This window comes from Falco peregrinus, chromosome 5 (genome assembly GCF_023634155.1).
Source record: "Falco peregrinus isolate bFalPer1 chromosome 5, bFalPer1.pri, whole genome shotgun sequence".
NCBI classification, from domain to species: domain Eukaryota; kingdom Metazoa; phylum Chordata; class Aves; order Falconiformes; family Falconidae; genus Falco; species Falco peregrinus.
In genome coordinates this window covers 38,704,676-38,716,705 of record NC_073725.1, presented here as the reverse complement: position 1 = coordinate 38,716,705, position 12,030 = coordinate 38,704,676, and the positions used below count along the sequence as shown (strand labels likewise).

The 12,030-nt window shown below is 38.0% G+C and overlaps 1 protein-coding gene across 2 annotated transcripts in view; it reads left to right on the top strand.

Moving 5' to 3' along the window:
* Positions 1 to 10,071, top strand: part of VPS50 (VPS50 subunit of EARP/GARPII complex) — a 93,373-nt gene extending 83,302 nt beyond the window's left edge. For both annotated transcript variants that reach the window (XM_055804655.1, XM_055804656.1), the window contains 6 exons: positions 648 to 796; positions 1,866 to 1,962; positions 2,103 to 2,261; positions 4,658 to 4,779; positions 7,734 to 7,923; positions 9,320 to 10,071. In XM_055804655.1, the coding sequence (XP_055660630.1) occupies positions 648 to 796; positions 1,866 to 1,962; positions 2,103 to 2,261; positions 4,658 to 4,779; positions 7,734 to 7,923; positions 9,320 to 9,439 (837 nt within the window). In that variant the 3' untranslated portion in view covers positions 9,440 to 10,071. The remainder of the gene's footprint in view (positions 1 to 647; positions 797 to 1,865; positions 1,963 to 2,102; positions 2,262 to 4,657; positions 4,780 to 7,733; positions 7,924 to 9,319) is intronic.
* Positions 10,072 to 12,030: the final 1,959 nt, after the last annotated feature.

The following is a 12,030-nucleotide window of genomic DNA, read 5'->3' as shown; positions in this document are numbered from 1 at the left end:
GCCCCCACTGTTGTTTTTTGGTTTGGGTTTGGTTTTTTTTTTCTGTTGGTTGTTTTGGTGGGGTTTTTTTCAAGTTTGCAACCAGGCACTGGTGTAACCTGTTTCTTAGTCCAGATTCTTTTCCTGCACTGTGAATATTTCCTTGTTTTCTGCAGTAGAAATGTCTGCGGGATAGAAGTTTTCATGGAATGACAACTTGTTTAAAAACATCATTTGTATTTTACTTAAGTTGGCTGCAGCTCTCATAAGCAGTAAAGCCCATACATAAGTAATATTCCTTTGATTTGTCTCCTTATGTGGTTGCTGTTAGATTGAAGATACTGTTTCTAACAATGAGAAGTCAGTCTTCCAGTAGGCAGTTGGGCTAAAGCTTGTATGGGCATTAAGGTGTAATAAGAAGTTTGTTCTCTGCCTTCCCCCCCGCCCCCAAGATAGGTATTGATCAACATGATATAATTATTTTTTTTCATCTGTACACCACACTGTTCAAAGAGAAAACTCTGTGGTTGTCTTTTGATTCAGGCTTGATTCAAATAATACGTTAGAATTAGAAACATTCTTTCATCTTACCTGTTATCTGGAACTGCTCAGCTGGAGCAATTCTTGCTGATTTTGTGGGTTTTCATTTGTTTAATTCTTTGTTTTAGGACGTATCTGCTGATCCTGCAGGAACTCTCACAGCTGCTGAAGAGAGAAAGGAGAAGGTGCCAAGCCCACATCTCAGTCATCTCGTAGTTTTGACATCTGGCAATTCATTGTATGGTTTGGCAGAGAGAGTGGTGGCCACGGAATCCTTGTAGGTTATTTACTGTACACTGCATTTTGTGGTCACTGGAAGCTATGGATTGTGTGAGATAGTGATTAAAAGCCAAAACCTTCTTGAGAAGTCAAAGATTCCTACCTGTCAATGTAATTTTAAATATGAGCGATAGAGGTATTTTCTTAGCTAAACTAGTGGGACCTAACCATGTGGTCTAACCACTTGCAAGCACAAGCAATGAAATTTTACTACAGCTAGTCCAGTAATTTGTGACAGTACAAGGTCAAATCTAACAGGAAAAAGGTTTGAAATTGGAGGCCAATGGGAATATTTAATCTCTGTGGTTCATTTAAACCTTACATTAAGTACTCGAATGGTGATGGCTGAGACTGAAAACTGTTTAGTTGGTATTGGTTTAACTTTGACTGCAATGTTCTTTTCAACGGGTGGAAGTGTACCTTTGAAGAAGAGATCATAATAAGCAAGTAACACAAAACTTAAAAGTGTTTATCTGGTCAGAATAATGGTAAGAGTCAGATAATATTACTTTTTGCCCACACAAGCTGAAACTCAAAGATCCGAAGTTCATTTTAAAAATGTATTTTCAAAGGAGCTTATTTTCTTTTGCCTTCATTTATGCTTAGTTAAAAACGTATTACTTTGTTATGCCTCTTATTCTGTCTTTTAAAGATTCCCTAGTAAGTAAGTAATTGGGAATGTTATTTTGGGATTCTGACAGGGATTTATTAATTTTAATATTGAATGCCCTGTAGTATGGAAATTATGGAACACTTGTCTGCTGACTTTACTAGACTTTGGATCAGACTTTTGCAGCGTATCCTGAGTAAAACAGAAATATGAATTGTTGATATTCAAGCCCTAGTCTCTATTCAAGCATTTTCTTGTTTGCAATAGTATTTTAAAATTGTCAGACTTGGGAGTGCTTGTTGATATGCTGGCATGAACTGATACGGTTCTTCTCAGTTCTAAATTTTCGAAGGTTACGTATCATTACTGCCAAATAAGTCAGCTGTAGAGTAGAAGCTGTGTAGAGACATGCCAAATGTTGCATTTAGTTAACAGTAAATTTTCCTTGCTTTCAAAGGGTATTTCTGGCTGAGCAGTTTGAGTTTCTTCAGCCTCATCTTGATGCAGTGATGCCAGCTGCCAAGAAGCCTTTTCTTCAGCAGTTCTATTCTCAGGTCGGAATTGTATAATTCACAGCTGATTTTTAAATGGAAGATTTGAAACATGTACAATACGATGCAAATAGTTGCACATCATAGTTATATATTATTATCAGAAATTTACTGAATTGAATTTTATTTGTATTCTGTTTCAGACAGTGTCAACTGCCAGTGAACTACGTAAACCAGTTTATTGGATTGTTGCTGCTAAAGCCATTGATTATGAACAAATGCTACTTCTCATGGCTAATGTGAAATGGGATGTGAAGGAAATCATGTCACAACACAATATATATGTAGATGCTCTTTTAAAGGTGAATAATTTCTGGGAAACGATGTGCTAGATTTTATAAAAACTAGTTTTTTAAGTTACTGTAATACTTCACTAAAACTGTTAATATAGCATGGTTAGAGCAATACAGCATCCTGACACATGGTAAACTATTATAAGGAGGTCTGTCCGGAATTTTCATTACTCTTGTTGCTGGCAGATTGTTTTCAGTGATGATTTTTTGACTACGTGGCAGATGAAAATGACCACAAAGATTTAAGGAGTTTTATGTCTAAATCTGGAATGGTAGATAAAAGTGTAGTAAACGGAGTAACATTGAGGAAAATCAAGCTTTAACAAAGGCTATTTGCTGTTTTGTGTCATTTTAGCAGTTATTTCTGAGATGTATGGTAAGGCTTATAGGTCAAACCAGCACCAACAGTGATCATGCACTATCTAATTGAATTGCTGTATTTGGAAGTTGGCATCTGAAAAAGAAGGTAAAAGGGAAGTTAGTCACCCAACTTCTCAATTGCATTCAGTAGAAGCGGTTATACAATTGCTGTGTCTTATGACGTACAGAACCAGTTCTTGGGAGAATCCCTCTCTCATCCTTCTATATATGTCTTAACGGTGTTTCTAAAGGTCTTTAGACGGAAGTTTTGGCAGTGGTAAAATAATACTAATTGTTACAGAGAAACTGAAAGTTTTATTTTGAAGAAAGTTATGCATCTGTAATGAATAACAATTTTGTTTACAGCTTTGTACTTTGTAGCTGTTCTCTGCTTTAAAAAAAATAAATCCAAGCAAAGAAGGGAGAATCTAATAGAGGATATATCATTGCACTGATTTTAACTGAATCTTTGTGGTTACCCTTCTTTATGCTGCCATGGCTTTTTGAAATCAGTTTGTACTTAAAATATTTGGTCTGTGCCGTAGAACATTTTCCTTCTGTGAGAGTGCAACTGCTGATGAATCTGCTTTAGGAAATTAGGACTAATACCATTTCTGGCCTCCACATTATCTAAATAATAATAGTTGCTACAGAAGCTTTTAGATCATTGCTAAGCAATTAGTGATTTGCTGTGAACCCTGGGACTCCAGGATTGAAGATGTAAGTGCAGTGTTTAATGTAATAACCAATTACTTTTAGCCATGTGCACACATATGTAAAGTTCTTCTATACTCAGTATGCATGGAAGCAGATAAAGTGGGGAAAGGCTATTGTTCCAGAAATTAATTATCACAGAGCACTGGGCATTTTCCGAAGACTGAGTTGTATGCCGGTGTCCTGGTTTCAGCTGGGATAGAGTTAATTTTCTTCTTAGTAGCACGACACTGTGGTACCCTGCTTCCTCTTGCCAAATCCCTCTTTCAGAAATTTTGTGTTAAACACCAATTATTTGGTCAGATAGTAGGTTAAATGGATTACTGAGATTCCCTTCTGATTTTCTTCACTTACTGATTTTTTTTTTTTTATGGAGGGCAAAAAAGGAGGGGGGTGGGGGGATGTGCAGAGAAGAAAAAACAACTAGATTAACAGTCATGGAATGAAAGCGCTTTGTTGGACAAGTATGATCTTAATAGGTTACAGTACAAACTGCTTTTGCTAGTTACAGAGACCAGTTCATTATCGGTCTGCTTTATATTTAAGTCATTTGCTACTTTTTTTTTTTTTAATGATGGAGGTGTTAGTCACTGGCAGCAGACTTCTATTTCACTTCATGTAAGTCACAAAATTATTTTAGCAGTAATTATATTCAGTTATGACTGGTTTGTCACTCAAAGGAACAGCTCAAATCCATCCAGGCCATTAATTTTTCAGGTGGAAACAGGTGCCTTCCCTCAACCTGAACTGTTACCCAGCGTTGCAGTATGCTCCTGAACAGTTAGATTTGGACTCTTTTCAGTGGGTGCGCTCAGCATCTTTTAAAGCACTGGGGAACTATCTGATGTTAAATGTTGATGAATAAAAGGTGATTACAGTATTTCTGAGCTTCTTGGAAAGCTGATATGGTGGGTATTTAGAGGGATAAAGAGGTCATCACTGGGTTTTATTAGTGACTGTATATTGACTTTAACAAAGTTAAAGATGAATTTAGGGAGTGAGGCAATGAAAATGGCATTTGAAAGATTAGCTTAGTTAATTTTCAGAGGTTCTACAGAGAACTACACCTCTGGGGAACAGAGCAGTATTTCCTTTTTTTAAAAAAATTGCTGAGGTGATGTTGCGAATGACATTCTAGAAAGTGATGTGGTTTCTACTTTACCCATTAAGTTTGTCTCTGCAGTCTGTGCCTACTAAACTTCTCTGCTTTGCTCTTATTTTCCAGTATTCTCTTTCGTGTGCGTTTCTCATTCTTTGTCATTGTTGCTAGGGGTTTGTAGAGTATCGTCTGTTTTATGCTAAAGGAATAATGATCTTTCATGTTTCATCAGGAATTTGAAGAATATAACAGAAGGTTGAATGAGGTGTCTAAGAGAGTCCGTATTCCACTGCCAGTCTCCAACATCCTTTGGGAGCACTGCATACGCTTGGCAAATAGAACTCTCGTGGAAGGGTAAGTAGTTCATGAAAGTCTTGCATTTGGCTAAATATGTCTATAATGATAACATCTATTTTACAGAATTGGAAGTTCTGATTTTGTAATGCACTGGTAGGATCTTGTTCTTTTGAGAAGCCTAAAAAATATCAAGGCTTAACACAGTTCTTAGCAGTTGTTTCACAGAATCTGGTACAGCATTAAGCCTAAAGGGGATGGTCTTGTACCTAGATACTGCTGAAGAATGACACTGAGTGTTTTATTGAAGCATTTGAAACTACACAGTTCTCTTTCAGACGAGCTCTATCTGAAAATTGCTGCTTCCTGACAGAGCAAAGGAGAAAGTTAAAGTGTAATTGTCAGCATCTCTGTGGTGATGCCATTTGTCTTTGCCAGGAAGAAAGATGGAGTTGTCAACCCTAGCAGTTATCTTAGAGTAGCCATGGAGAAGAATTTTTTCCAAATTCATCAGGAACAGAGAGGTATCTTAGCTGGCTTGGTCAATAAAGGCTCAAGCACCTTAGTCAGGAACTGCTACATCTTGTTCATCCCTCCCACTTAATCAGTGTTCCAGCCTTTTTCAGAGCCAATATTGTAGCCTGAGTATTGTATGTAGTCTTCCACCCACTGCATTTATGTTTTATTTTCTTGTCTCCTTGCTACATATGTCTGGTCTCTCATCGCAAGTTCTTCTGCATCATAGAATATGTGCTGTCTTCCACTCCTGTTCCCATATTTCTTTCCTGGTTATCTTTACCCTGTGCACTCCCTACTACCTATTTTACTACTTTCTATCCCACTCTTTAGCTGTCTGCTCTAATTTAGGACCTCAACAGCATCCTTCTTCTCCAGATGTTAGCTGTCTATTGAGGATCATCAGCTTCCACTGCTTCCATCAAGCCATCATCCTTAAATTCATGCCTATTTCTTTTCATGCCATCATCCTTTTGCTCTTTCTTCAGAGACCAGTTTCATCTTCACGGAGACTAAATCCAGCCATGACCTCCCTCTGGCTTCTCAGTTTCTTCATGTGACATATGACCCATACAACTATGTTTTCTTTTTGAAATTTTATTTTCTACTTATGCCTCAAATCAAACAAAGTGGAAGAAAAGCATCTTTCTTCTCCTGTCCCTGTCCCCTTTTCCTTTCAAGTGGATAACACCAGCAATCACTATCAACCTCTTCTGCCTCAGCCCTTGTGCCTGTCTTGGACTTGTTTCTTTTTTCTTACTTCACAATCTTACTCATTTTTGTGACTTCAGTGTTCACAAACCACTTAATTCTTGGCTCTGAAGATCATCGTTCATGTGTCTTGCTCCGCACTGTTCACAATTGTGACTTAGCATGAAATTTTCACCTTTACTGTCACCTAAGCATTTCACTGACTGGTCAGAGGGAACTAGGAATACCTTGCTGGTGTGACTTGCCCTGTGTATTTTCTTGGAGCGTAAAAAGCACTCATTATTGTCTCCTCCCAAATATCTGCCTGTAATTTCTCCTTCTTGCCCAGTTCTTTTGCTCACATACCTTGTAGTTTCATTTGCCACTGGGGAAGGGGAAGAAGGGTACTCTGAACAGCTGACTCTCTGAATACCTTCATAACTTCTTTCATCTCTGAATTCCATGAAGGTATGGCATTAAAAGCCACGAAGGAGATGTTTCTGCTCTAGTCAGCCAGTCAACTGCAATTGTTCTCATCAGGCTCTTTGAGTGAAGGTTCATCTTCAGTGCAGTCAGCCATATCCATCATTAAATTTTGCCCTGCCCTGTCTCCGAGTTCTGTGTTCTCTCCTGTTTCCCATCTGGCTTCTTGAAGTACTTCAGTATGTCCTATTAAGCATCATCGTCCAATCTTCTGAGAAGCTCCAGAGAGCTTGTGTCTTGGTCCTCTCCACTTTTGCCTATGTTATTTCTGCATTTTGCAAACTCTGCATGCTAACTGTAAGGGTGTGATTCTCCTTATTCTTAACCGGTCTTGCTGTGTATCTAGTTTCCAGCTGCATATTTCTGCTTCCTTTGCATCAGACCTAATGATGTAGGTATAATAATTAGGATCAACTTCATGAACCAATGGAAGACTGAGCTTGCTTTAAAGTTGGTAGAAGGGAAGAGTGGAATCAGTGGGACAGGATTGTCACTTGTGGCAGCAGCCTGTGGGTGGGCTGGATTAAGTCTATCAAGACACTGTGCCCCAAACCAAAGCTTTTTTACTCCCTGTACACAGCTGAAATCGGCACTGTCCAAGGGCATTGCAGTGTCATTTCCTTGGATCTTGACAAATGCAATGTCATACCCATTTGAAAAACCACAAAGATAATTTTCCTCATTTGTGGCCTATTACCCCATTGTTATTCTTCCTGGCATTACTCTGCCCTAAGCTTATCTATTGTCTCTTCTTCTTTGAGCTCAAACTTGTCACCAGTTTTCTGTCAATCTGCTCGCATTAAAACATTAATGTCTCACAGAGATTAATTAGCCAGTGCTGCCAACCTTTACCCTCTGTTTGTTGCGGTAGTTGTGCCTTTCTCTAATGCTGCCACTGTTGGTTCAGTGAGCTCCTGGTGACTGTTCCTAAAGCTGCCACATTGCCTGTCAGACTGTGGTGGTCATGAGCACTTGACTAAAGTCACTGTCTAGTGTGTTGATCAGCATTGATTTAGTTTCCTTTAACCCACTTCTAGTAAGTTATTCAATGTAAGATTTTTAGTGGCTTTTGGTGGGGGGTGGCAGTGAGTTTTTTAAGTATCACTGGGTACAATGGGGTTCTGTTCTGTCTGTGGGGCTAAAACATATTATACTAATGCAGATAAAACTTTGCATCAGACATCAGAAGAGTTCTTGTCTGCTTTTAACTGAAAACCATAACTATGTTCCTCCTTAGTGTTAAAGGGCTAAGTTAAACAACTTTGAGAAGTAAGATTCATTTTTATTTCCTTCTAAGTTTTACTTTCCACGGTTTCACTTTTCAGTTATGCCAATGTAAAGAAGTGCAGTAATGAAGGGCGTGCCTTGATGCAACTGGACTTTCAACAATTCTTAATGAAACTAGAAAAGTTAACAGACATTAGGCCTATTCCAGATAAAGAATTTGTGGAGACCTACATTAAAGCATACTATTTAACAGAAAATGACATGGAACGCTGGATAAAAGAACATAGGGTAAGAGTTATTTGCATTCTTTTACTGCCTGTTGGGAAAATTCACCATGATGACAGAATCATGCTAACTATATATGAGCAATGCTTCTCTGTGTTAAAAATTAATATATGCATATATGAATATATTCATTTATTATACGAAGATCTTTATGGGAAGCAGTATAAATATACATGCACAAACACATTTATATGTTCGTTATTAATTATCATACGTACTGATTCAACGTCTGATGACTGGAAAGGTTAAATAAGCAAGGCGCATCTACCTACTGTATCAAAAAGTGTAGAGAACAAGAGCGAAGTGAAGTTGGAAACATTTGTGTGCTGTTCAGAATATGCCAAAATGCACAGCTCGATCATCAGGAAGTTAGGTTTGAAATCACACTGTGGAGTTTTACTTTGCCTTTGGGAATAGATTGCTTAAACTAAGCTGTAAGGCACAATGGGTAGGAGTCATTGCTGCTTCTTCCTTCATTTAATAATACTGAATCAGGATCAACATTTCTCTCCAGGTAAGTCTTCATTTGTGTTTTGAAAGCATTTACCATGCTTTCATGGTAGCACAACCTAACAGTTATAACAGGACTGCGTAAGAAATAGTCACATGCTGTTGAAGTAAGAAGACTTTTAAAATGTAGCACTTTGAAATCTGTATTTTGGGCTTACTTTAAATCCCACTAGAAATGGATGAAAGAAATGCCTCTAGTAATTTTCTTTGTTTTACCTGGAGCCACAAGAGAGATTGTGAGCTGTTCTTTGGTGACCTGCATGGAAAAACACTTGTTTAAACCTACTGGTGAGAGCTGTATTTTGGATGGTGTTGGTATAAAGGTAGAACTGGCAAATGGGGTGTTTTGACAGGTGTTAAGAATTCTTGTCTTAACATTTTTGCCATTTTTTCCTTCTTTATCATGTACTGAAATTAATATTGTTTGGAGGCCCTGTAGACAGAAGTATTTAGAGGCTTATTGGAAATGAGAAGTCAAAATAAAAAAGATACAAACTTTTGTCATTTTGTTTAGGAAAATGCTTTTATGTTAAAAGCTAATCTCATTAGCATGTATATTTCCTACCATACCTCCCAAAGAACGGAAAATGCATTAAAAATTGATTTATATAAATATGTATTCACAGAATCACTTTCTGTGAACTCAGTCCAACACTACTAAAGTAAGCATTTTCCATTATAATCTGCCATGTAGCAAAATACAGTTTTGTTCTCTGCCTCAACTATGAAAACCATCCAGACCTGACTTAACTACCACTTTAAATCTCCCTTGTGTACTGACTGCCTCTATCAGTTGAAAAGTCCACAGTGTGTATGTCAGCATGTTTTAATTTTCTATCTTTGTCTGGTGTGTTACTCTGCCATAACATGATCTGCTTTTATTTGCCAGGAATATTCCACTAAGCAGTTGACCAATCTGGTGAATGTTTGTCTGGGCTCCCACATCAACAAAAAGACAAGACAGAAGCTTCTAGCTGCTATTGACGACATAGACAGGCCTAAAAGATAACTGGAGAGAGCTGCTTTCCTTGTGACTTGTACCTTTTTCTGTTCATGTGAAGCATGCAGACAAACCTCTCATGGACTAATGACAACCTTCTCTTAAAAAACATTGTGCATGACCTTTCTTACCAGCATTGGAGACACTGAAGTGGCATAATGTTCTAAAATATGACTTTTCTAATCCATAGAATTCTTTTCTGTCGTATTTCTTTTTTTTTTTTATTTTGTTTTGTTACTTGCCCTTAGTAAAGGGCCACTTTTGTCTATCATTGGTGAGCTGTATATTTTGCAAAATTGTATACTGTAAGTAAGATCAAAATCAGAGAGAAATACATTGGCTTAATATATAGTTGATGCTCTTTTTAATAAAAGGGCTACTTGAAAATATGATTTCTTTCTTCCTTGCTTTCACCCTCAGAAATTGTGCTTTATTATGGAACAGTGTAAAATGAAAGAAAATGTACAATATTTGATCAGTGTATCTTGCATGTGGATTAAGAGTGCAGATCAACTAAATACTTCCATGTTAAAGCCTCTCATCTTCATATGTATTTAAAAATGTCTGTTTATTTCGGAATTAATTTAGTCACATCAAAATGATTGACTTAACAAGGTAATAAATACTGTACACTAATATGATATATTTGTGCGACCTTTTTTCCTAATTCAACAGCACAAAATGTCATTTACAATAGAAATTACTAATGTTCCCTTCCCTTTTGTCCCTCTGCCAGTCTTCCCTGTTCTGAATCAATAATGCCAAGGCATAGGAAAAACGTTTTTTTGGCTGATGTTTTGGATTGATATAAGATAATCTTACTGTTTCCTGCTCTGCTGTAGATACCCTGAGTGATCCTGAGCAAAGCAAAATTGCTTGGCTGTGTATTTGTCCTAGAAATCGATTTTTCACAGCATCACTGACTTCGCTGAAGTTTTCAGGTTTGCCTTTGGCAAGTATGTAAAGGTTTACATTTTGGTGGGTTTTTTTAATTACATATTAAGCTTGTTGCAGTGCTCCCAGACCTTTTAAATGGTAGCATGCTACCATTGAGCTAATAGGTAAAATAATTTACATGAGCTCCAATCCGCTAATGGACATGTTAAAATCTCAGTTTCAGGTGCATACTTGCTATTGTACTTCTTAGTCAAACATGAGAGAATCGGGACTTACTGAATGACAACAGTATCTAGTGAAACAGATAGTTGCCCTGTGGAATAATTATAATTGCTCTTTTCTGTAGCTTAATTTCCTCTTCAGCTGTGGACTGGGCACCATTATGTGAGTTCAGTGAAAGCCTGTATACAGTTTTAGAAGAGTGGTAGAATTTACATTTTAAATACTGACTGTGCAGTATTCAGCTCCCCTGTTCATCTGTATTTTAAATGAAATAAGATTTAAACAAAATTTAACTCTGTTACTTAATGACCATGCTGTCATGCTGAGTTCCATTTAAAACTTGTTTAGTGGCTTGTCAATGTATATGTTGGAGCCGAATCACTTTTACTCTCATTAAAAAGGTGGTTCAAAAAAAGAAGTGTAGTTTATTTTGAAAGTGTGGACTTTTGCATCAGTATGTCTGTCCTGAAGTCAGATCCTGAACAAGACCTCTTGGAAGAAATAGAAATGTGTGTGAGATGATTAGTGTAAATTCTGTTTCAATTTTCTTCTCATGGGTGAAATAAGAAATTTAAATCTCTTTACCAGAGCTTTGGTGAGCTGAACACAGGGTTAATTTCTCCTGAACTGTTTAGGTTGCTGTGATTTGATTGCTTACCGAAAAATAGGAGCGTAAGCACAGACTGGAATGTAGGGTCAAGGAAGGAGGTGGGTAATTGCATGAATCATAGTCAGGAGTGATTATTTTTTTTTTAGTGTATCTATAGATAGACTTGTTATTTTTAAGTAAGCCCCCAAATAAAAGAATATGCAAGACACAGTGTTAAGCCTGTGCAACAACTGTTTGATCTTTGTTCGTGTAAGCCTCAGAAATTATTATGTTTTCCAGAGGAATCTCCTTTTGCTGTCCGGGATTGATGCTAAGGGTGAAGCTACATAGCTTAATGCAGGGGTCCTCAAACTACGGCCCGCGGGCCAGATACGGCCCCCCAGGGTCCTCAATCCGCGCCCCCCCCCCCCCCCCCCCCCCCCGGTATTTACAGACCCCCCCCTACCCCCACCCTCCCCGCCAGCGGTTGGGGGAGGGGAAGGGGAAACCAAGCAGCCGCAGATGACTGCCTGACACTGCATCCGCACGCCGGCCCCCTGGTTAAAAAGTTTGAGGACCCCTGGCTTAATGGCTTACAGATGCTCTTAGATACATGGTTTAACTTTCAGGGTGCCCTGCATGGAGTCAGGAGCTGGATTTGATGGTCCACGTGGATCCCTTCCAACTCAGGATATTCTGTATTATTTGGTCCTGAGTGACTAATGAAGCAAAGTTTTAGCTGAATGTTGAATGATTAACTTACTAAGGTTAGGTAGTTTCCATCCTCTGGTATGAGAATTCTTTATAAACCGTTGATTTTTTTAGCTTTTCTGTACATCTTCATTTTCCTATGGAATAAGAAGTCTCTTACGCTGCTTTTTCTGCAATAGAA